Source organism: Lithobates pipiens, unplaced genomic scaffold (assembly GCF_037356315.1).
Source record: "Lithobates pipiens isolate NorthernLeopardFrog02 unplaced genomic scaffold, aLitPip1_a1.2 Scaffold_19, whole genome shotgun sequence".
In the NCBI taxonomy this organism is placed as follows: Eukaryota; Metazoa; Chordata; class Amphibia; order Anura; family Ranidae; genus Lithobates; species Lithobates pipiens.
Genome location: NW_027507764.1, coordinates 493,237,970 through 493,264,336, shown reverse-complemented (window position 1 = coordinate 493,264,336; position 26,367 = coordinate 493,237,970). Strand labels below are relative to the sequence as shown.

The 26,367-nt window shown below is 43.9% G+C and overlaps 1 protein-coding gene across 3 annotated transcripts in view; it reads right to left on the bottom strand.

Annotated features, from left to right (window-relative positions):
* Positions 1 to 26,367, bottom strand: part of SLC26A7 (solute carrier family 26 member 7) — a 129,789-nt gene that overhangs the window by 28,952 nt on the left and 74,470 nt on the right. For 2 of the 3 annotated variants that reach the window (XM_077493013.1, XM_077493012.1), the window contains 4 exons: positions 21,879 to 21,945; positions 17,947 to 18,060; positions 15,764 to 15,812; positions 6,015 to 6,109 (listed from right to left, as the gene is read on the bottom strand). In XM_077493013.1, the coding sequence (XP_077349139.1) occupies positions 6,015 to 6,109; positions 15,764 to 15,812; positions 17,947 to 18,060; positions 21,879 to 21,945 (325 nt within the window). Of the gene's footprint in view, positions 1 to 2,773; positions 3,050 to 6,014; positions 6,110 to 15,763; positions 15,813 to 17,946; positions 18,061 to 21,878; positions 21,946 to 26,367 lie in introns of those variants that run through there. The other variant, XM_077493014.1, reaches the window with a different exon arrangement.

The window sequence follows — 26,367 nt, the reverse complement described above, 5'->3', positions numbered from 1 at the left end:
TTTGTGATACGGCACTGCATCACTTTAACTGACAAACTGCGCGGTCTGGCGACGCTACAACTAAACAAAATTGATGTCCTTTTTTTTCCACAAATAGAGCTGTCTTTTGGTGGTATTTGATCACCCCTACGGTTTTTATTTTTTTGCACTATAAACAAAAAAAGACTGACAATTTTGAAAAAAAAGCAATATTTTTTACTTTTTCCTTTAATAAATATCCCCCAAAAATATATAAAAAAACTAATTTCTTCCTTAGTATAGGCCGATATGTATTCTTCTACATATTTTTGATTTTAAAAAAATGCAATAAGCATATATTGATTGCTTTGTGCAAACGTTATAGTGTCTACAAAATAGAGGATAGATTTATGTCATTTTTATTATTTGTTTTTATTAGTAATGCGATTTTGTATCAGGACTTCGACATTGCGGCGGACAGATTGGACACGTCTGACACTATTTTGGGGCTATTGACATTTATACAGCGATCAGAGCTAAAAATAGCCACTGATTATTGTGTAAATGTCACTGGCAGGGAAGGGGTTAAACACTAGGGGGCAATAAAGGGGTTAACTGTGTTCCCTCAGTGTGTTCTAACTATAGAGGGATGGGCTACCACTGACATGACAGATCACTACTCCCGATGACAGGGAGCAGTATATCCCTGTCATGTCACTAGGCAGAACAGGGATATGCCTTGTTTACATAGGCACTTCCCCGTTCTGCCTCTCCTCATCGCAATAGCGGGCCACGGCAGACATCAAGTCACAGGACCCGCGGGCACACTCCTGTGACACGCGGCAGGCAGGTGCACGCTGCTGGAGGCACGTGCGCGCTCGCTATCCTGATTTTGCAGGCTGATGTATGGGTACGTCAGCTTGAGCAGGAGTGCCACTCTGGCGAGGTATATCGGTGTGAGCCGGTCGGCAAGGGGTTAAACCGAATGTATATGAGAATGGGAAACTTAGAATTGGTAATAACCAACTCCAATCTCAACTCAGCTCCCTCCAGTTCTCCCCCTTATTGGGCATCATTATACTCAGAAGATTAACCCCTTTGAGCCTAAGTATATAACAAATTTAAATGCCTAAGCACAATTTTGAAACTTTGATCGTAGACCCAAAGTTGTAGGGGCTTTTAAACTCGGTGTTGGGGGGAGGGTTCAAAGGCAGTGACAGCCAGCAGTGAGCAAAGGACAGAGGGTAATAGTGGATCAGTAGTTACAATATAGCCCAAACATCTAACCCCGGAGTGAATGAGAGGTCAAATCAAAAACAAAGCATTAGAAAACTTAAGGAGAAATGAATATGCACTCATAGAACACTGAGAGGAGTATACACAAATGCCCGGTGCTCAGCTAACAAAAAAGGAGGAACTGGAACTACTATTAGACAAGAAGCACTTAGACTTTGCAAGAATAACATAAACTTGGTTTGACAGCTCACACAACTGGCTGGCAAAGGGGTATTTCTTGTTTCGGAAGGACACGGAAGATATAAGAGGGGGAAGGGTGTGTCTATATAGATCAAAAATAATGTAAGGGTGGTAAAGAGGAGTGACATCGTGAATGGAATGAAGGGAGAGGTGGAATCTGTGTGGATAGAACTCCAAAGAGAAGAAATAAGTGGAAAATGAATAGTGGGGGTAAGTTACATTGCCCACATAAAAGACGATGAAGGGAGGATGGTTACAGATGAAACAGAGAAAGCAACTTAAAGGGCTATACTTACCATGACAGTATTGTTAGTAGCACATCGCAGGATGTACAATCGTGGCTAACAGAGGCTGGAGTCAAGGAAAGACTAGATAAGCTCAACACAAATAAATCACCAGGACCAGATGGCTTACACACAAGAGTCCTCAAAAAACTCAGTAAGGTTACAGCTAGACCATTGTTCCTAATCTTTGCGGACAGCATACTGACAGGCATTGTACCAGCTGATTAGAGAAAAGCCAACGTTGTACCAATATTCCAAAAAGGTCATAAACATATTACCAGTAACTACAGGCCAGTCAGCCTAACATCAATAGTAGGTACATTATTGGATGGTATGATAAGGGACTATATCCAATAATTTGCTGAAGAAAACAGTATCATTAGTAATAATCAGCATGGGTGTACAGGATTTCTGAAGGGTCATTCTTGCCAGACCAATCTATTAACATTCTATGAGGAAGTGAGCTGCTATCTAGATAGGGGGAGGCTTGTGTATGTGATGTATCTGTATTTTGCCAAAGACATCGATACAGTTCCCTATAAATGCTTAATCTACAAGCTGAGGTCTGCAGCATGGACCATAAGGTTTATTCTTGGATAGAAAACTGGTTACAGGGGCGTGTCCAAAGGGTAGCGATAAATAACATGTACTTAGACTGGTCTGGAGTGGTAAGTGGGGTACCGCAACGTTTAGTCTTGGGACCAATTCTGTTTAATTTATTCATAAATGATATAGGAGGATGGGATACATACACACTAGCCTAATCTCAGTTTTTGCAGAAGACACAAAAATAAGCAGGGCAATAACTTCACAAAATAATGTAGTAGGCAACTACATGGCAAATGGGGTGTACTGTGGAGAAATGTAATGTAATGCACTTGGGGGCTAAAAACATAAACGCAAACTACTCTCTAGGGCAGGGATATGCAATTAGCGGACCTCCAGCTGTTGAAGAACTACAAGTCCCATGAGGCATAGCAAGACTCTGACAGCCACAAGCATGACACCCAGAGGCAGAGGCATGATGGGACTTGTAGTTTTGCAACAACTGGAGGTCCGCTATTTGCAGATCTCTGCTCTAGGGGGTAAACCTCTGGGGGAATCAAGGATGGAGAAAGATCTGGGGGTCCTAGTGGAAGACAGACTGAGCAATAGCATGCAATGTCAAGCTGCAGCTACCAAAACCCGGCAGAATATTAGCATGCTTAAAAAAGATGATGTACACCAGAGATAAAAATATAATCCTGCCACTTTATAAAACTCTGGTCCGGCCACATATGGAGTATTCCGTCCAGTTCTGGTCACCAGTCTTCAGAAGGAATGTGCTGGAGCTAGGGAGAGTCCAAAGAAGGGCAATGAAATTAATTAACGTGATTGGAGGACCTCAATTATGAGGAGCGACTACAAGCACTAAATGTATTCTCGCTAAGAGATGCTTGAGAGGGGACATGATAGCGATTTACAAATACCTCAATGGTGATTGCAGCATATTCAGTCTCAGGGGGTGTAAGAGGACACGTGGCCACACAATGAGATTTGAGGAGAAGCGCTTTAACCTTAAGCTGCGCAGGGGGTTTTCAGTGTGTGGGTGGTAAAGATGTGGTACTTTCTTCCACAATTGGTGGTGTCAGCAGGAAGTATTGATATTTTTAAAAGACCCTTGGACGTGCACCCTAAACAACACAACATACAGGGATATGGGAAATGATTATCGACACTGACACACATACAACTACAAAGGTTGGACTGGATGGACTAGTGTCTTTATTCAACCTTATCTACTATGTAACATATCATCATTACAACTACTTTGTGCATCCAGGTGTATTATACCTTGATTTTTTCAGGACAAATTGAAGAATCAGCATTTTCTATGGGACACTATACTACACAATACTCCCACAAATGCGGGCCATTGATTGCAACAAAAATGTATTCATTTGCGCACACACAAAAAAGTATTTTTCCTAACAAATTCATTTAAGACCATGTTGCAAAAATGAATACACCCCAATGAAGCCAAATTTCAGACAACAAAATCCTAATTAACAGGAATTCAACTGAAGGTGATTCTAATTATTCATTAAACAGGTTTCCAGCAGACAGTTGATTATAAAAGAGCGTTACTTAACAAAGAAAACCCCTTCCCATTTCATGCTGTCAGCAATGGCACCACATGGAAGAGAAATGTCAGGCCTGAGAAAGAAAATATTTTCTTTACAAAGAAAGGTGAAGACTTATTTTTATACTTTTACTGCTGTTACAGTGTTTGTCACTGTAACAGCGATGTTTTGAACTGTCATGAATGGGTTTCGTTCATAACAGCTGTGATTACTAGTGATCTGTGATTAGCTACAGCTAATTACATGGTACACAATCATGTGATTGTCCCAGGTACAATGTTCTGGCTGTGGGCCAATCACTGCATTACAATACTAAGCACAACTGTTATGAATAAAACCATTCATAACAGTTGTGTTGACACTGAGATCATGTGGGTGCACAGCGATGACATAACATCTCAAAGCAGCTGGTTACCACGATCTGCAATCTGTTATGTCCACTGGGGGAGTGGCTAGGCAGTAGGCATGTGCTAAGCCACATAGGGGTACGTCGCTTAGCCTGCCTGTTATTGTTCTGTGGGCAAGGGGAACTGGATAAGTACTGAGATTAATAATCAGAGGAAAAAAATGTATACAGAACTACTGAATGTTTTCATTAAAACATATTTTAGAAATGATACAAAAACATAACTTTCCCATTAATGTGTATGACAAAATCTATTACATGCAGGGAAAGCAACAGGTGTTTTATTCAGAAATTTTGCATATCTCCTCCTTATTTTAATGCAATGTGTAGACAGGTTAAGCTGTGCCCGCTATGTGGCCCACCGAAGAGTGTGTCCCGTTTAAATCCTTCCAAGAAGGAGAGTGACGTCACTTCCTTCCAGGCAGGATTTCTTCTATAGCATGGGAGGAGTTAGCAGAAGAGGAGTAGAGCCCTGGCCATGGGAAGGGTAGCCATGAGGAGAATGATCACCTAAGAACTGTACTTTATCCTGGGTTCCCCTTTAGCTGGGCCTGACTGCACATCACTAGCCTCAGGGAGACGCTCCACAGCAAATGTGTCTGGAGCTTGTTGTGGGACTGTGTTTTGCCCAAGGTCTGTTTGACTGTTATATACTGTGAATCTTCAGTAAAAAATAGGTTTATCTGCATGCGGCCTCTGTGTGAGTCCTTCAGGTAATGCAGTAGATGGAGTATGAGAGTATAGCTACAGCGATGCCACATGGCTGCTGAGCCATGGAAGAAGTGGGCCAGTATGGGTGTGAGAGGGTACAGGCACGCAAGAAGGAGGGTGGGCAGAGGATCGAGTCACTGCCCCCCACCCACGCATCAAGAGGAAGAGAGTGTAAATACTACAGAGCAAGATCTGGTATGCCCAGGAAGGTTAGTCTACTCAGACTTGTGGTTAGGGGTGCTTTGGCTGCCGCTATAGCCACGAATAGGAAGGCCATCACCTGCTAACAAACAGGTGATCTTTAATGCTGCTGGTACCAGCTACATATACTTACCTTTCCTTAGCTCTCCTGTTGCTCAGAGAGTAAACCATGTATCATTTGCCAACTTGGAATATACATAGAGCTGTCCCCATGTTACAATGTTAGGTGCCTGAGCCACCAATCACTAAGTACCAGCGCTGTCATAATGGGAGGAAAAGAATGGGTCACATGCTTCCCGATACCCAAAAGTATGAAACACCCGCTGGCTGAAAAGGCAGCGAGAGATTGAAGTGAAAGTGAATATGTGCCGCATACCTCCCAACATTTTCAGATGGGAATGAGGGACACCTACTACCAAACGTATGTAGGCATAAGAAACGCCCCCTGCCACACCCCTTTATTTGGAGAATTAACCAAAAAAAAAGTTTAACTAAATTCACAAGGGCTTTTTTTTTACCACTACTATTTCTTTATATTGGCTTTTAAAATTTACAAATGCAGCAATTTAGAATTTTGATAAAAGGTTTAGCACTGGGAAACACTTTTTGAAAGATAAAAAGTGCATTTTATATACAACTATATAGATCAGACCAAAATGAGGAACAAATGAGGAGGAAAGAAAGACAGAGGCACATTGCTCCAAATCAGGGACAGTTGGGAGCTATGATGTTGCGGGCTGGACTGTCATAAAAGAAACCTGCATGGGCAAAGCAAAGGTTCACTTTGTTTCTCCCTATCATATACTGTGTCTCTAAAAATCAATCTGATATCAGTTAGACAATGCTAGAAAGTACCTGAGAGAGAGAAGAGACTCCCGTAAAATCAAAAAAGGAAATGCCTTTGCAGTTCAAAATCAAAGTCTTTCTGCCTCCTCTATATGGGCTCATTCCTATTAGAAGCAAAAGTAAATTTAATGAAATCATTCCTAAAATGAAGGATTAATGATCATTTAAATACACACAATATGCTGGCCGTTACTGAGAGCAGATCATGTCAGATCATGTCAGACTAATCTGATTGAGCACCAGCCACCACTGGACAATATAAAGCAACAGCAAGATCACCACACTGCTCTCTTCTTCTGCACCTTCACTGTTTGTGCAAAAACACTGTAGAAGAGCCTGACTGCCTTCTTGTGCTCAAATGCCGCATCCACACGATCAGACATTCCATCAACAAAATCCATGGGATTTTTTCATACGGATGTTGGCTCAAACTTGTCTTGCATACACACGGTCACACAAAGTTGTCAGAATTTCCAAATGTCAAGAACGCGGTGACGTACAACACGTACGACGAGCCGAGAAAAATTAAATTCAATAGCCAGTGCGGCTCTTCTGCTTGATTCTGAGCATGCATGGAAGTTTGTGTGCCGGAATTGTGTACACACAATCGGAATTTACGCAAACGGATTTTGTTGTCGGAAAATTTGAGAACCAGATCTCAAATTTTGTGCAACGGAAATTCCGATGGAAACTGTGCGATGGAGCCTACACGCGTTCGGAATTTCCGACAACAAGCTCCGATCACACATTTGCCATTGGAAAGTCCGGCCATGTGAATGCGGCATAGCTCTCCATTTAAAATCTTGTTGTACAGGGGATTATGGAAGGAACAGATGCAAATTGCATGTAAAGACATGTCATACATACCTGCTCTGTGCACACAGGAGCCCAGATCCTCCACTTCTCGGGTCTCTTGCTGGCGCTCCTGGCTCCTCCCTCTTGCCGAGTGCCCCCACAGCAAGCGGCTTGTTATGGGGCCACAAGAGCCAGGCCACTGCTCTGTGTGTCCATTCAGACATGGAGCCATGGCTTGGCACCCGCTGCAATGTCTCAGCCAATCAGGAGGTAGAGTCCTGGATAGCCAAGGTTCTCGTGTAACGTTGCTGATGGGGCTCAAGTAAGTATTAGGGGGCTGAGAGGTTGAGCTGCACACAGAAGGTTTTTTATTTTAATGCATAGAATGGATTAAAAACCTTCTGCCTTTTAAAGTGGTATTAAACCCAAAACCAAAAATGTAATATATTGCAATTTACCATTAGATATGGTGGCTGCAGTAGCTTTCTCCGTTTAAGCTAGTTTTCCCTCTGTTTTCACCTGGTGATCTGACTAGTGCCTACACTCTCGAAGAAGAAGCAACAGAGACACCTTTGGATAGAACATTGTCAGTCTGGGAGGAGAACAGTGTTATGCGGCGTACACACAACCGGACTTTCAGGCAGACTAGGTCCGATGGTCTTCCTGACTGACTTTTTAGTGGAGTTCCGACGGACTTCCGAATGAACGAACTTGGCCACAGACGAACGGACTAAGTCCTTTCGAAAGTCGGTTCGTTTTGAATGTGATGACGTAAGACATGACTAAAAAGTTCAATAGCCAGTAGCCAATAGCTTCCCTTGCGTCGCATTTGGTCCGCCGGACCAGCATACAGATGAACGGTTTTCCCGATAGGAATTGAATCCGTCAGACAGATTTGAAACATGTTCTATTTCTAGGTCCGTCTGATTTTTATAAGGAAAAATGATTGGTTTAGCCCACACACAATCGGATTGTCCGGTGGACTGATCCCGTCGGACCTAGTCTGCCGGAATGTCCGGTCGTGTTTACGCAGCATTATATGCGCTAGCAGGTTTAGACACACTAGCAAATTGAAGTCAAATTCCAGCTCACACGTCATGAGCAGTTACAGCAAACAGTTGTTTTACATGAATAAAAGAAAGAAAGGCTAAAAGAAAACGAATACATCCGTCACATCTAAGAATTGATAAGCTGCAATACAATAAATGTTTGCTTTTGTGTTTAACCACTTTCAGACCGGACCATTTTGCTGGTAAATGACCAGAGGTCTTTTTACACTTTGGCACTGCGCTGCTTTAACTGGTAATTGCACGGTCATGCAATGTTGTACCCAAACGAAATTTGCGTCCTTTTCTTCCCACAAATAGAGCTTTCTTTTAAAGGTATTTGACTGATTCTGCGATTTTTATTTTTTGCGATATAAACGTAAAAAGACCGCAAATTTTGAAAAAAAATGATATTTTCTACTTTTTGTTATTAGAAAAATCCAATAAACTCAATTTTAGTCATACATTTAGGCCAAAATGTATTCAGCCACATGTCTTTGGTAAAAAAAAAGTCAATAACTGTATATTTATTGGTTTGCGCAAAAGTTGTCACATCTACAAACTAAGGTACGTTTTCTGGAATTTACGCAGCTTTTAGTTTACGAATGCCTATCTCATTTCTTGAGGTGCTAAAATGGCAGGGCAGTACAAAACCCCCCCCAAATGACCCCATTTTGGAAAGTAGACCCCCTAAGGAAATTGATAAGAGGCATGTTGAGCCCATTGAATATTTTATTTTTTTGCCTCAAGCGATTGAATAATGACAAAAAAAAATTTTATTTTTTTTTTTACACAAAGTTGTCACTAAATGATATATTGCTCACACATGCTATGGGCATATGTGAAATGACACCCCAAAATAAATTCTGCTGCTTCTCCTGAGTACGGGGATACCACATATGTGGGACTTTTTGGGAGCCTAGCCGCGTACGGGGCCCCCGAAAACCAAGAACCGCCTTCAGGCTTTCTAAGGGCGTAAATTTTTGATTTCACTTCTCACTACCTATTACAGTTTTGAAGGCCATAAAATGCCAAGATGGCACAAAACCCCCACAAATGACCCCATTTTAGAAAGTAGACACCCCAAGCTATTTGCTGAGAGGCATGTTGAGTTCATGGAATATTTTATATTTTGCCACAAGTTGCGGGAAAATTACAAACTTTTTTTTTTTTTTTCACAAAGTTGTCACTAAATGATATATTGCTCACGCATGCCATGGGCATATGTGAAATGACACCCCAAAATAAATTCTGCTGCTTCTCCTGAGTACGGGGATACCACATATGTGGGACTTTTTGGGAGCCTAGCCGCGTACGGGGCCCCGAAAACCAAGCACCGCCTTCAGGCTTTCTAAGGGCGTTACAGTTTTGAAGGCCATAAAATGCCAAGATGGCACAAACCCCCCCCAAATGACCCCATTTTGGAAAGTAGACACCCCTAAATTTAGGGGTACACTAGTGAGACTAGGTAATAAATGGCGGGTGCCCTGAAACTATAAAAAAATAACTAACCAACCAGCGTCACCTGTAACAGTTATATGGTGATCACTGGTGAAAGGGTTAACTAGGGGGCAATCAGGGGGCTTTATGCGGTAGTATATGGGGGTCCCTGGCGCTATAAAAAGCTGCGGCGAACCTATTACCTACCTGCCTAACTAGCGTCACCTGTGACACTAATACAGCGATCAGAAAAACGATGGCTTATTAGGCTGGGTTCACACTGGAGCGATGCGGGAACGCCACGAATCCGTGGCGGGTTCCCGCATCGCATGCCTCCCGGCGGCAGTTCACACTGCCCTATGCGAACTGCTGGGAGTGTCAGTGAAATGTTAATGACACCCCCAGATCAGTTTGCATATCGCAGTGCGATCTGCAAACTCGGATCGCATGGTGTGAACACCCATGCGATCCGATTCTGCTGCGGACCAAAAAAAGGGTCCCGTGCGAGTTTGCGGCGGGTGCAGCGCGAATTCAGCCATACTATCTGTATGGCTAAACTCGAATCGCACAGAGATCGGATGTGATTTGCACTGCGGTGCGAATCACATCCGTTCTCATAAACCGCTGCAATGTGAACCCAGCCTTAGTGACACTGGCGACGGGGGGTGATCACGGGGTTAAACCTTTATTGGGGGGGTTAGGGGGGTACCTTAGAACTAAAGGGGGCTAACCCTAACTGCCCTAACAGTTATTACAGTCACAAATGACACCCGCCGGGTGATCAGGGGGTTAAACCTTTATTATTAGGTAATAAATGGCGGGTGCCCTGAAACTATACAAAAAATAACTAACCAACCAGCGTCACCTCTAACAGTTATATGGTGATCACTGGTGAAAGGGTTAACTAGGGGGCAATCAGGGGGCTTTATGCGGTAGTATATGGGGGTCCCTGGCGCTATAAAAAGCTGCGGCGAACCTAAATACCTACCTGCCTAACTAGCGTCACCTGTGACACTAATACAGCGATCAGAAAAACGATGGCTTATTAGGCTGGGTTCACACTGGAGCGATGCGGGAACGCCACGAATCCGTGGCGGGTTCCCGCATCGCATGCCTCCCGGCGGCAGTTCACACTGCCCTATGCGAACTGCTGGGAGTGTCAGTGAAATGTTAATGACACCCCCAGATCAGTTTGCATATCGCAGTGCGATCTGCAAACTCGGATCGCATGGTGTGAACACCCATGCGATCCGATTCTGCTGCGGACCAAAAAAAGGGTCCCGTGCGAGTTTGCGGCGGGTGCAGCGCGAATTCAGCCATACTATCTGTATGGCTAAACTCGAATCGCACAGAGATCGGATGTGATTTGCACTGCGGTGCGAATCACATCCGTTCTCATAAACCGCTGCAATGTGAACCCAGCCTTAGTGACACTGGCGACGGGGGGTGATCACGGGGTTAAACCTTTATTGGGGGGGTTAGGGGGGTACCTTAGAACTAAAGGGGGCTAACCCTAACTGCCCTAACAGTTATTACAGTCACAAATGACACCCGCCGGGTGATCAGGGGGTTAAACCTTTATTATTAGGTAATAAATGGCGGGTGCCCTGAAACTATACAAAAAATAACTAACCAACCAGCGTCACCTCTAACAGTTATATGGTGATCACTGGTGAAAGGGTTAACTAGGGGGCAATCAGGGGGCTTTATGCGGTAGTATATGGGGGTCCCTGGCGCTATAAAAAGCTGCGGCGAACCTAAATACCTACCTGCCTAACTAGCGTCACCTGTGACACTAATACAGCGATCAGAAAAACGATGGCTTATTAGGCTGGGTTCACACTGGAGCGATGCGGGAACGCCACGAATCCGTGGCGGGTTCCCGCATCGCATGCCTCCCGGCGGCAGTTCACACTGCCCTATGCGAACTGCTGGGAGTGTCAGTGAAATGTTAATGACACCCCCAGATCAGTTCGCATATCGCAGTGCGATCTGCAAACTCGGATCGCATGGTGTGAACACCCATGGGATCCGATTCTGCTGCGGACCAAAAAAAGGGTCCCGTGCGAGTTTGCGGCGGGTGCGGCGGGTGCAACGCGAATTCAGCCATACTATCTGTATGGCTAAACTCGAATCGCACAGAGATCGGATGTGATTTGCACTGCGGTGCGAATCACATCCGTTCTCATAAACCGCTGCAATGTGAACCCAGCCTTAGTGACACTGGCGACGGGGGGTGATCACGGGGTTAAACCTTTATTGGGGGGTTAGGGGGGGTACCTTAGAACTAAAGGGGGCTAACCCTAACTGCCCTAACAGTTATTACAGTCACAAATGACACCCGCCGGGTGATCAGGGGGTTAAACCTTTATTATTAGGTAATAAATGGCGGGTGCCCTGAAACTATACAAAAAATAACTAACCAACCAGCGTCACCTCTAACAGTTATATGGTGATCACTGGTGAAAGGGTTAACTAGGGGGCAATCAGGGGGCTTTATGCGGTAGTATATGGGGGTCCCTGGCGCTATAAAAAGTTGCGGCGAACCTAAATACCTACCTGCCTAACTAGCGTCACCTGTGACACTAATACAGCGATCAGAAAAATGATCGCTTATTAGGCTGGGTTCACACTGGAGCGATGCGGGAACGCCACGAATCCGTGGCGGGTTCCCGCATCGCATGCCTCCCGGCGGCAGTTCACACTGCCCTATGCGAACTGCTGGGAGTGTCAGTGAAATGTTAATGATACCCCCAGATCAGTTCGCATATCGCAGTGCGATCTGCAAACTCGGATCGCATGGTGTGAACACCCATGCGATCCGATTCTGCTGCGGACCAAAAAAAGGGTCCCGTGCGAATTTGCGGCGGGTGCGGCGAATGGCTGAACTCGAATCGCACAGAGATCGGATGTGATTTGCACTGCAGTGCGGTGCGAATCACATTCGTTCTCATAAACCGCTGCAATGTGAACCCAGCCTTAGTGACACTGGCGACGGGGGGTGATCACGGGGTTAAACCTTTATTGGGGGGGTTAGGGGGGCACATTAGAACTAAAGGGGGCTAACCCTAACTGCCCTAACAGTTATTACAGTCACAAATGACACCAATGCAAAAAAAATGCAATTGGTGTCACTGTGACTGGGGGGGGGCAGGGGTAATTGGGGGTGATCGGGGGGTAAAGGGGGGGTGTGAGTGTGCCTGGCATGTTCTACTGTACGTGTGGTGTGTTGGTGCAACTCACCGATCCTCTCTCCTCGGTACTGCCCCCTCATCCCGGATCGCTCCCGAACGAATGCCGACCGCCGCAGGCACCGGGGGGGGCCCGATCGGGCCCCCCACCCGCGGGAAGGCAGGGACTTATATATACGCCCATATGCCTGCCCGTGCCATTCTGCCGACGTATATCGTCGTGCGGCGGTCGGCAAGTGGTTTTGATAATAGGTATCTAGCATTTGGTCCCATTCTGATTGGAGGCCCTGTTGTCCTCTACGTGCCGGCTGTATCTCTACCCCCTTCTGAAGCCCAAATTATGGGTGTACCTGTGCGGGTAGGTACAGCCAGCACAAAGCCTCTTTTTACGCTGAATGAGAATCTGCCCTGTGTGCACAAGCAACTGCAGATATATTACACAGAGCCACAACCCTGAAGGAACAAGCAGCATTGGTCATTCATTCATTCATAATAGTCTCTCTCTCTCTCTCTCTCTCTCTCTCTCTCTCTCTCTCTCTCTCTCTGTCATCTCTCTCCTCCCCCCGCTCACCAAAGCACTGGTCTGTGGAGGGGGCTGGAGGGGCCGGTTCAGGCTCTCAGTGGCCCGCTGAGAGACTGAGCCGCGTGCCGGTCCAGGCATCTTTTCCGGGTCACAGGAGTGCTTAGTTAGGTCTGCTCAGAGTTTCAGCTGCTGCTGGTTTGATTGTTTCCTCTGTTTTCCAGAGAGCAGTAGAATTCTCTGGAACATAGGTGTGGAGCAATGCATATAGCAGCATGAGTATTTATACAGCCCTGGCCAATCCCAGAGAGGGTGGCTTTGAAGGCTGCTGGGAGTCTGTGTAAGTACTCTGAGACAAAAAGCTGCTGGGTCTTTTCCATCAGGAGAGGAACACAACCTGGAGGACTTGACGCCCACCTAGGCAGCGCTGCCATGTGCTTGTTCTTCGTGAGGCCCCAGCTGAATGAATGAATGAATGAATGAAATACTTGTATAGCGCACAATGCGAACTGAATCGCCTCTAGGCGCTGTGGCGAGCTTTGATCATCTGCTAAAAGAGGAAGGTCTTGAGTTTTTTCCTAAAAGCCAGGTGATTTTCTTCCAGGCGGATGTTGATTGGTAGAGCATTCCATAGCCGAGGCCCTTGGACAGCGAATCTCCGATCACCCTTGGATTTATACCGGGCTTTGGGCACGTATACAAGTATTTCATTCATTCATTCACTTCTGTGAAAGATGTTAGAGACTTTTGGGCTGCTGCCACCCCTCTGGTGGTCATCTGTGTGTCCATGTAAAGGGGACATCAGCTTGTGTCCTGAAGAGCTCAATCTATCTAGTTCTGTGTAAGGACTCTAACTGCTTCTACTACAAGCCACTGGTGCGCTACAGTACCATTCATTTTGAATGGCACCTTAATGTAAGGTGACCAGATTTTTTAAATTAAATCCGGGGACATTTTTTTTTTACTAGTAATGGCAGCAATCAGCGACTCATAGCAGGACTGCGATATTGCGGTGGATAAATCAGACACTAAGTGACACTTTTGACACTTTGTGGAAACCAGTGACATTAATACATTGATCAGTGCTAAAAATATGTACTGTCACTATACTAATGACACTGACTGGGAAGGGGATAACATTTAGGGCAATCAATGGGTTAAATGTGTGCCTAACAAGTGTTTTCTCACTGTGGGGCAGGTGATTTTACTAAGGGAAGACACGATCCCTGTACCTGCTTTGCAGGAACACAGGATCAATGTCTTTCACACTGACAGAATGGCGAACTGCCTTGTTTACATAGGCAGACCACTAGACGAGTCCGCCGGATCTGCTGATTGGCTCTGACATCCAGAAATGCAGGATCACGTATATAAGTGCGACCGCCCTGTAGCAGTAAATCTGCTATCAGATGATCGGCAACTGGTTAAGGTCATCAGCATTATGATAACTCACAGGCAGCAGGCACTCTATCATGGTTCTGGCTGGCTCTGTCACAGTGTGTCACATACCATGGCTGCTGGATGCTGATTTTGTTAACTTATGACCAATAAGTGCCTGCTGCCTGTGAGTTCTGATACCATCCATTATGCCAGAGGGACAGACACAGTGCAATGTAGTTTAGCCACAGACACCCCCAAAGCACACCTGTGTTGAAGGCACTGGCAGTCCCATGATTGGATCTGCTTCCCCTCTATTCCTGCTGCTGGACATCGTCAGCTGAGCTCAGCTGCCTCTCTCTGCCCATCGCCGCTGCCGCCACCGGCCTCACAGCCTCTCAGGTCTCTCTCTCCGGGCCCCGGCTACTACTGGGTGGGGAGCGGAGGAAAATGACTCTGCCGGGGAAGGCAAGGAGATAAGCAGGCAGGCGGCTGGCCAGGATTTGAGCCAAGGCAGAAAAACCTGAGCGGACATGTGCCGGAAACTGAAGAAATAGTCCATCCGCTCCGACCAGCACATCATCATCAGAAAGTAACACAGATAATGGAACAAATACACCCCCCTAAGCTAGTAGGAGAGGGGGTGTATAAATCATATTTTATTTTTTATTCTGCACTGACTGTCTTTGAAAATTGCCCCAGCTCCCGTTGAAGTCAAATACAGGGACAAAACTGCAGACAGACTTGGTCCGGGGACAGTGTCCTCAATCCGGGGACTGTCCCCTGAAACTGGGGACATCTCGTAACCTTACCTTAATGCATTAAGGCAACACAGCTGTGCTGCAATGCGTTACATTCCTGAGAAAAGGTCAGATGTTAGCTGCACTGGGCTGTGTTGGCAGCCCACACAAAAGTTTGCTTCTTTAATAACAATAAAGAGTCATCACTTAAAGGGTAACTCCACTTACCAGGGGAAAAATAGAAATAAAAAAAAAATAATAATAATATAGTATATGCAATTGTGACTCAAGTCGTATTGTAATTGAATGTTATTAAAAATGACCTTTCCTTTTCAATCTGCAGAGCTGTAATTTTCTGTAAAATGCAACATGGCTACCTGGAGGTGTTCTGTACACAGGATATGTACAGAACGCCCCAAGCTATGTCATGTCCTGCTTGTGTGATTGGCTCACTGATTTTCTCAGAAGTCTGCACTAAGATACAAGTCAGATTCCCGGCATCCCCTATTACCCTGGGGGGAAAGTTTTTTTTTCTCAACAAAAGTGAAGTTACTCTTTCACTTTAAACTTTTCACATTTATCGATTCCTATAACAGTATTAAACTACTACTGTTATAATCTACTTCCAAATTTTAGAACTGCAACTTACCACCACAGCTTTCATTAGACACTGGAATTAGTAAAATGTCTCCATTGTGCTGAAATACAGTACAGACCAAATCACAAAGGACAAAATGTTATACATAGTTATGTTGTGACAGAAAAAAATCTTATGTTTTATGTCATGGGCAATGAAGGGCAATATAACAAAGCTAATATACGATTATAATCAATATATTCAGCCCAAAAAAATTATACTGGGTCAAATTTTAACATTTCAGCCCTGGAAGATTTGGCCGCTCAATGACCAGACCATTTTTAGCGATACGGCACTGCGTTGCTTTAACTGACAATTGCACGGTTGTGCGACGCTGTACCCAAACAAAATTGACGTCCTTTTTTCCCCACAAATAGAGCTTTCTTTTGGTGCTATTTGATCATCCCTGCATTTTTTATATTTTGTTCTATAAACAAAAAAGCGTGACAATTTTGAAAAAAACACAATATTTTGTCATTTTGTGCTGTAATAAATAGCCCCATTTTTTTTTAAAGTACATTTTTCTCCTTAGTTTAGGCTGATATGTATTCTCATATTTTTTGTAATAAAAATCACAAAAAGCGTATATTGATTGGTTTGCACAAAAGTTATAGAGTCTACAAAATAGGGGATAGATTTATGGCTTTTTTATTATAATTATTTTTTTTACTAGTAATGGTGAGGATCTGCGATTTTTATCAGGACTGCAACATTGCGGCAGACAAATCTAACCCTAAATTACACTTTTTGGGGACCAGTGACACCAAAACAGTCATCAGTGCTAAAAAAAATGCACTGATTACTGTATAAATTACACTGGCAAGGGGTTGACAACCGGGGCAATCAAGGGGTTAACTGTGATCCTTGCAAGTATTTTCTAATAGTGTGGGGGATGGACTGACAGGAAGAACACAGTGATCACTGTTCCCAATTAGTAGGAACAGAAGATTTCTGTGCACTTCCCTGTCAGAACGGGGATCTGCCTTGTTTGGGGAGAGATTAGACTAGATAGGCTCCTCCTCCGTGCAGTGGAGGGGAGGGAATGCAAAAGTCTAATTCAGGGGTCCCCACCCCTGGGGCTGTGTCCTGTTTGCAGCCCGGCCATGGAGGCCGCACTGTCTGAGGTGCGACAGCAGCGGGAGAGCAGAGAAATTACATCGTCTCTCACAGCCCGCCCGCATCACTGCTGTTCCCCCCTCACAGCAGGACCACTACACTGTTACACTGTTAGAGATGAGGTGGGTGAGCAGAGAGATCATCTCTCACAGCCCACCCGCATCACTGCTGTTCCACCCACATAGCGGGGCCACTACACTGCTGGAGGTGAGACAGGGGAGCAGAGAGATGAGACCATCTCTCACCGCCCGCCCTGCATCAACGCTCTTCTCCCTCACTCTGAACCCACCACCTCCCACTACTCCTGGTCTGCCTCTGTGTTCTGTGGACTAATGCGCATGCCTGTACTGCCACCACTGCAGTGCCAATCTGCATCTGGTGGCAGCACTGGCAGGTGACAAACCACATCTGGTGGAAGGTGACAAACTATATCTGGTGGTAGGTAATGTGGCAAGTGACAATTCACATCTGGGGGCAGGTGACGTGGCAAGTGACAAGCCGCATCTGATGATGGGCAACATGGCAAGTGACAATCCACATTTGGTGGCAGGCAATGTGGCAAGTGACAAACCACATCAGGTGGCAGGCAACGTGGCAAGTGGCAATCCACATCTGGTGTCAGGCAGCGTGGCAAGTGACATACTGCATCTGGTGGCAGGCGACTTGGCAAGTGACATGTTGCATCTGGTGGCAGGCGACGTGGCAAGTGACAATCCATGTCTGGTGTCAGGCGACATGGCAAGTGACATGTTGCATCTGGTGGCAGGCGACGTGGCAAGTGACAATCCACGTCTGGTGGCAGATTCTGCATTATGGTGAGTTGAACTATTTCATTTTATATTACAATGTAATAATAGAAATAATGCGCTTCAATCATCCTGAAATCATATCAACCATGGTGTGTTGTGATGCTGCTGTGATTGAAATGCTAACACAAGCTATTTTCGCAAAAAATTTCCTCCACAACGCCGGTCCCCAGTCCCAAAAAGGTTGGGGACCACTGGTCTAATTTATAGGGGATCAAGGAATATTTCACTTGTGAAAAGTACACATGCTGTTGAATCATGGACATTCCTCACCTGATTGGACTCCTTTGCTGTACTAGGTTTCTGGTTCACTTTCTGGATATCACTGCAGAATTTTTTGGCAGTAAGAAATAACAGTGGTGAATCAATAGAGATCACTTTATAATCCTATAATAAACAAATGATTGTATTTTTTTAGTTATTGTGGCTTAAGGAGAAAAAGCTAGTACAATTAACTCACAGGCAGTAGTATTTATTTACATAGAAAAAGAAGAGCCCCCCCCATGCTCAGACCAGAGCAGCACTCAGCCCCCAATAATACAGAATAGAAGAACAATGTGCCCAATGGACTTTGGGGAGTGGTGCTCTATAAAATAGTACAATGAGTGTATAAAAAACACAAAATGTATTTGATTTGCATAAAAAATATCAAATACATATTCACATTCATTGTGTAAGAGAAAAGCCACCATTTCAGTAATGTACATTCAGGATGCTGACATAATGATAAATGGATCAATATTAATTTGCGAACTCTGTAATCTCTATGCTTTTCGTGAGGCAATGCTCACTTCATCAGGAGACAGTCACAGTCAGTTTGTATGTGTATCTATGGGAAAACCATGTCACTCTGTCAATAAATTGAGATAGTTTTCAACAGTCAATGGAGAACAACAAAACAGGTTGATTAGATTAAATGGTACTTTCAATTTCAGTGAAAGGAGTCCAAAAAGTGTCTGACTGGGCATAAATTGGATATAGTTCAAAACCAAGGATTAAAAGAAATGGCATCTCTAGATCTCAAAAGCTGCGGACAACCACGGCAGGAGCTTTTCACCAGGAGCTGAAGGCAGCTGATGACCCGTAGGCTGGGCAGAGAAGAGAGGAGCAAAGCCCCCACTGTAGAACCCCTAAGAAAAAATGGTTTAGACCAGGGATATGCAATTAGCGGACCTCCAGCTGTTGCAGAACTACAAGTCCCATGAGGCATAGCAAGACTGACAGCCACAAGCATGACATCCAGAGGCATGATGGGACTTGTAGTTTTGCAACAGCTGGAGGTCTGCTAATTGCATATCCCTGGTTTAGACAATAGGACCTTTTTTATAGAGCGCCACTCTCTAAAGTCCCTTGGGCAAATTGTTCTTCTATTTATTATTTACCTTTATGGTAAACTAGAAGTTATATACTAATCAGTCATAACACTATGGCCACTAACCGTGGCACCTACAAGTGCACAGGATATATTAGGCAGCGAATGAACATGTTGTCCCTAAAGGGCGATGTGTTGAAAGAAGAAAAATGAGCAGGCGTAAGGCCCTTTCACACGGGGCGGATCTGCTTTGACGGACTCCACTTGGTCAGCGGGGATTGCTTCTTTGATCCCCCTTCAACATGCAGATGATAGGTCCATCTCTACTCACTGTGAAGAGACGGATCTGTCAGAGTCTTGCTCTCCTCTCGCTCTCTTCTGTGATCCGCTGGATGGATGGCAAACTTATCGCCCTACGTCTGTTTTCAGCATATTTTGACGGATCAGATATCAGCGGACACATATCCACTGACATTCGCCTCCCCATAGAGGACAATGAGTGGCCCGATCGGGTTCGCCTGAAAAACGAACAGGCAGACCTGATCAGTCCATTCGTGTGAAAGGGGCCTAAGGTTTTGACAAGGGCTATAACTTTGACAAGGACTGACTTGTAGAGATGTGTATGACGGAAACATTTGCTTTGTTTCTGATTCGCTCATTAAGTTAATAATTTTGTTTCATCATATTCGTATGTTAGAATGATTTGTTATCGAATCCAAATTCTTTTGGATTCATTTTGTATATTCATTATTTTCAAATCAATTTGAAATCAATTTTGATTTTGAAAATGTATTTGAATTTGAAATGGAAACATATTGCAATAAATACAGTAATGTGTAAAAGTGAAATACGACGATTTCTACTTAGGCTGGTTTATAGAATAGAACAGATTAGAAAAGGATAGAATATAATAGAATAAAACAGAACAGAATAAAATAGAATAGAAAATAAAGGAATAGAAGAGAAAATAATAGAATAGAATAAAATAGAATAGATAAAAGAATAGAATAGAAAATAAAGGTCTAGACTATAATTAAACAGAATAGAATGAAATAGAATAAAACAGAATGGAATTGAAAACAATATAATAGCGTAAAATAGAATATTCTATTGTTTTCCACTCTATTCTGTTAAATTTTGTTCTATTTTATACTACTCTATTCTTTTATTTCCTATGCTATTTCTTTATTTTCTATTCTGTTTTATTTTATTCTATTTACTACTATTCTATATCTTTATGTTTATTCTGTTATATTATGATTTTATTGTATTTTATTCTACTCTATTCTATTAATTTCTGTTCTATATAGCAGCCTACGTAGGAATCATCATCTTATTCCCCTTTTTACCTTACTGTATTTATTGCAATATGTCTCCATTTGGAAATCAAATTCATTTTCGAATTCAAAAAATTTGTTTCATTATAATTTATATTGGATTTGTTGAAATTCAGTAATATTGTGATTAAAAAAATTCAGATTGTAATGGCTAAACGACTGGGTCAGAGTAACTCCAAAACGGCAGCTCTTTTGAGATGTTCCTAGTCTGCAGTGGTCAGGACCTACCAAAAGTGGTCCAGGGAAGGAAAACTGGTGACGGGGTCATGGGCGATCAGGGCTCATTGCTACATGTGGGGAGTGAAGGCTGGACAGTATAGTCTGATTCGATAGAAATACTACTGTAGCTCAAATTGCTGATAAAGTTAATGTTGGTTCTGATAGAAATATGTTGGAACGCACAGTGCATCACAGTTTGTTGTGTATGGGGCTGCGTAGCCACATACCCAGCAGGGTGCCCATGCTGACCCGTGTCCACAGCCAAAAACACCTACAATGGGCACGTGAGCATGAGAATTGGACAAGGGAATAATGGAAGAAGGTGGCTTGGTCTGATGAATCACATGTTTTCTTTTGTATCATCACTTACCTGGGGAAGAGATGGCACCAGGATACACTATGGGAAGAAGGAAAGCCGGTGGAGGCAGTGTGATGCTTTGTCCAATGGAGTCTATGTCTTGATGGGTCAGGGCTTTTTTAGTGGCTATTCAATATTGGTGGTGGTAATAATGTTATGGCTGATCATTGTACAGTAAGTACATATTTTAAGTTTATTCCAGCTTCAATCTAGAAAGGTACACACTGTACTCAGTGTAACTGTACCTCAACAGGTGTGCCCCACCAAGTTCAGGGTGTATTTTTGTCTGGCACATTTTGTCTGAGCTTGTTCCAGCAGGGTGTGCTAGATACCAGTAGCCCTGGGGAACCTGCTGTGCATGCTGGGAGAGGTATTAACTATCAGAGGTCCTGCCTGTTCTGTCTCTTCCCTTAGGGGCTTTTGCCCTATGAGGATGTCGGCCCAGTCAGTCTCTCCTAGGCCTTAGACCTAGGCACATGGAAGGGTGAAGTCATCTCCCCCTTTGGGAGAAACCCCTGAAGTTGCCTGGCCGCTAGAAGAGAGCATAAGGACTGGGGGGAGCAAGCTGTGACTGTGTATCCAAATAAGGAGATGTGAGAGGTATGTTCTAAAATGGTCTAAAAAAAAAAAAATTTGGGTTTAGAATCACTTTAATCAAACCCATATGGTCATGCCTGATCTCCACTGGCCACATCCACTATTCGGCATTTCTCCCTTTTACAAATTTTTTCTCTTTGTCAAGTTCAATGGTTAGGAGGTATGCTGATAAGCAGTTAATAGTTGTAGTGAGCACATGTCAAACCACTTCTGCCCAGCCACCAAAGATCACAGGGGTTCAGTGAAAATGCCACATAACAAGGGGGAGCAGCTGATCCATGACTACTATTGGGCAATCCTAAATCATCAAAGATAGAACACATTACTTATAATCTTTCAAATAGTCTTGCAGCTGCTCTACTGAAAACTGAAGAACACTTACACCATAATCCTCTTCACTTGTTGAGCTGAAATCCTCATTTAGATGTACAAGCTGCAGTGTCCTCGCTCTGTAGGATGAATTAGACAGAATCATTAGGTAAATCAATAACAATATAAAAGTTCAAGATTGCAGACCTGAATTGATCGAGTTATAAAATAAATCCTATGTAAGAAATGTATGCCAATGAAAATAACCTTTTCCTTTACCAATGTTTACAGAAAGAATACATCGTTTGGCTTATAAAAACACACTGGTAACAAAAAAATTCTGCTCTAGTCTGCCCCCCAACATTCCCCTTTGGTTACGGTGACCAGATTTTCAAAATGAAATAAGGGAACGCCCTACTGACCACGCCCAATTTTATTGGGGGGGGGCTGAGGAAGAGCAGGGCGTATGGATGATATTAGCATGTGAAGTGCCCCACACTAAATGTTGGGTGGGGCCAAATTGTGCCAACAGTTAAAGAGGTATAGCTTAATAGCACCTAAGCCTACTTTGCACTTTGTCAAGATTGCAGGCCCAGGTGTGCACTGTGAGTAGCCATCAATATCAAGGGCATGGCAGCAAATAATCCATAGTCTTACCTCCTGCAATGAAGTATGCACAAGCCGAGAGGAGAGTAAGAAAATGTGGACACGTTCTTTTAATTGGGAAGAAATCAAGGACATTTTATTTTCCAGGGCAAAGCCCCCTAAAATTGGGAACTGCCTCGGCAAACAGGGACATCTGGTCACCCTACCTATCTCACCTCTCTCACAGAATAGAGAAGGTGAAAGCAGACTTTCAATTACCTCCCACACGTAAAAGACATCTCCGACCTACCTGGGAAAATCATATTTCATTGTTCTCTGCATATGTCAGAGGAAGTGGATAGAGAAGGAGATGAGGGTGGATTATTTGGGCACACTGGTCAAGGCAATAATCCCTCACATTTAATAAAGAATTATGTGATAACAGACATTTTGTTCCTCACATCAGGGGCTTAGCTTATGCTCACTTAATTTATGATTCCAGGGTCACTTTATCCAGTACACCCTAGTATAAAAATCTGAACGCATCATTATTGTATTCTATAGCCACCTGCACACTGGTCTGTATTGCTTCACGGTGTAAAGCTGCGTAAACCAAATAAGAGTTTGAGAACCTAAATATGGAGGGTATTTTGTGCTGTACACATATAAACATATAAACATTTGTGTTTTACATGCATACAGCACAAATGTAGACTATTGGCCACTGATGCTGCCCAAGAGCCAAAAGGTAAATATCAACAATGTGTAAACAGCAGTGCATATGCCACACACTAATTTATGGATGTATACATGTTTGCCCCAGCACCCCAAAAGCACCCCTGTCGGGTTAGCAGATCACAGCACCTGTATTTTATTATTAAATCCTGGATTTTTCCCAGAGTCCCCTATTTAATCCTTTAGCATCATTTGTTTCCATGGTGCGGGTGGACTGGCCCATCTGCACTATTGAAATGTTCCAGGACAGGGTGGCATCCAGTGTCAACCCTGGCATTTAAAGGACTTAGAGGAGGGAAGTCCACTTCTGTACAGACCTGCTTTGCCTTCTGCCCTGTGTCGTGCTGCCACACATGTACTGACTATAGGACTTATGTGAAGGGGCTCTGAGGACACTAATGTGGTGGGAGCCCTGAGGACTTTGGAGTGGGGATGCCCTAAGGACCCTGATGTGAGGGGGACTCAGAGGGCAATGATGTAAGGTTTTTTTAAATAATTTTTTATTGAAAGTTTTGAACACATACAAAAAAACACAATATAAAGATAAAGACAAAGAGCATAATAAAGTCTATTACAACAAGTATGATGGGGGGATTTGCATACTGATTAATAACTGCAGTAGCATCCAGAGAGGGTAAAGTACAGGTTCCAACCAGACTTAATATAACCAATGGTCTCCCAAGACCTGATAGAACCATGTAGAAAATAGTGGGGAAAAAGAGCCAGAAAGAGGAACAGTAATGGGAAAAGAAAGAAAGGGACAGTTGTATTCTGAGACAAAATTCAAGTAGTAACTTCTACTCATCATTCATCAATAGAAAGGTCTGAGCTAATATCAAAATACAAAGCAGTAGATTTGAACTTGAACCAACAGGCCCATATCTTGATGTGGTAACCTGGAGTGGAGCGTGTGATAAACGTAAGATCTTCCATAAGGCAGATGCCGTCCACCTTTCTAAGCCCTTTGGCAAAAGATGGTCTTGTTTTTTGCCCCCAAAACAGTAGAATGAGGAATTAGGCCACCTTTAACAAATGTGGGGTTATAGACCACCTCTATCGGCAGGTTGGTTCAGTTGCACAATGGAACAACACTGACCATGTGACAGGAGGTTTGTGGACATGGATATGAGGGGGGCTCTGAAGGCACAGATGTAAGGATGAACTCTGATGACATGGATGTGAAGGGGCTCCGAGGACTCCCACATGAGAGAGCCTCTGAAGACGCTGATGTAAGGTGGAATTCTAGAACATCGAGGTGAAGGGGCTCTTTTTTTTTTCAAACTCCTTTTTTATTGAAAGGCTTTTTTGTCTTACAAAAACAACACTTCAGTAACAAAAACAAACACATAAGTGAGGGGGGCTCTAAGGACACTGATATAAAGAGGAGCTCCTGATGTAAAGGAAGTAATCTGACATAAATGGCACTCCTAATGTGAAATCAGGCTTCTGGTGTGAAAAGGGGGACCCTGATGTGACAGTTCATTGACTCACAAAGACTGCAAAGACAAGGAAGAAAGCCACTGTGATGCTTGTAGCAACACAGTGTGTATGTTACTAAGGCAATCAGCTAGGGCCTGGAGCAACTGTGCTGTCAGTGCAGAGTTCAATTACACTGCACTAACAGCATCCACTCCCTGCTAAATTGCTAATTAAAAGCACTCACATCACACTCCACTGATGTGATGTTTTTATGCCATATTTTGAATTAGTTATATAGGTAAAATGAATGCAAATAAAGAGTACCGTATTTTTCGGACCATAGGGCGTACCGGGTTATAAGGCGCACTAGCAATGATCGGCTACTAACGGGGTTTATTTTCATATATAAGGCACACTGGGTTATAAGGCGCATTAAATTAAACAAAACTCTGATACGGTAAGTCAAATTTTATTCAACTCTTTCACAATAACCATAACATGGTCTTTAACAATAACTCTCAACATTGTTCAGTAAAATAGAAAACAATACACTCACTTTTTCACTTTATTCTTCTCCCGCAAATCCATCAAATTCTTCATCTTCAGTGTCTGAGTTTAACAATTGGGTGATTTCGGCATCAAGCACGCCCGTATCCCTCTCATCATTCTCATCATTATCCGAGTCAGTCTTGTTGCTGTCATCGGTACTTAGCTGTTCAGTGATAATTCCGGCCTTCCTGAAAGCTCGGATGACACTGGAGACTGATACCTTCGCCCAGGCATCCACGATCCACTGGCAGATAGTGGCGTAACTCGCCCGGCGTTGCCTCCCTGTGTTGGTGAATGTGTGTTCGCTTTCTGTCATCCAATGCTCCCATGCAGCTTGCAGTTTAACTTTAAACGACCTGTTGACACCAATATCTAGTGGCTGGAGTTCTTTGGTTAATCCACCCGGAATGATGGCAAGCACCGAATTAGTTTTCTTCACTTGGGTTTTGACAGTATCGGTCAGATGGGCACGCATGGAGTCATAGATCAATAGGGACAGAGATTTGTGGAAAAAGCCATCCGGTCTCTTGACGTAAACCTCTCTCAGCCACTCACTCATCTTCTCCTCGTCCATCCAGCCCTTCGGGTTAGCCTTGATGATGATGCCAACCGGAAACTTTTCTTTTGGCAGAGTCTTCCTCTTGAAAATTAGCATGGGTGGTAGTTTCTGGCCATTAGCCTGGCACCCGAGAACTACAGTGAAGGATGACTTCTCGTTTCCTGTAGTGCGTATAGATACCGTACTGGTCCCTGTTCTTTCGACAGTACGGTTTACGGGGATATCAAAGGTAAGGGGGACCTCATCTATGTTGGTAATGTGTTCTGGCCGGATCTTCTTTTCATTGATCTTGTTCTTGCAATAGGTACGGAAAATGGCCAGCTTTCCTTCGTAATCCTTTGGCAGTTGCTGTGACATAGTAGTTCTTGTGCGAAGCTGGCCATTTTCCGTACCTACTGCAAGAACAAGATCAATGAAAAGAAGATCCGGCCAGAACACATCACCAACATGGATGAGGTCCCCCTTACCTTTGATATCCCCGTAAACCGTACTGTCGAAAGAACAGGGACCAGTACGGTATCTATACGCACTACAGGAAACGAGAAGTCATCCTTCACTGTAGTTCTCGGGTGCCAGGCTAATGGCCAGAAACTACCACCCATGCTAATTTTCAAGAGGAAGACTCTGCCAAAAGAAAAGTTTCAAACTCAAGGCTATCAGTCACGCAGTACAACATGCTGGCCGTGCTAAAACATTTTGACAGATTTTTGCCATA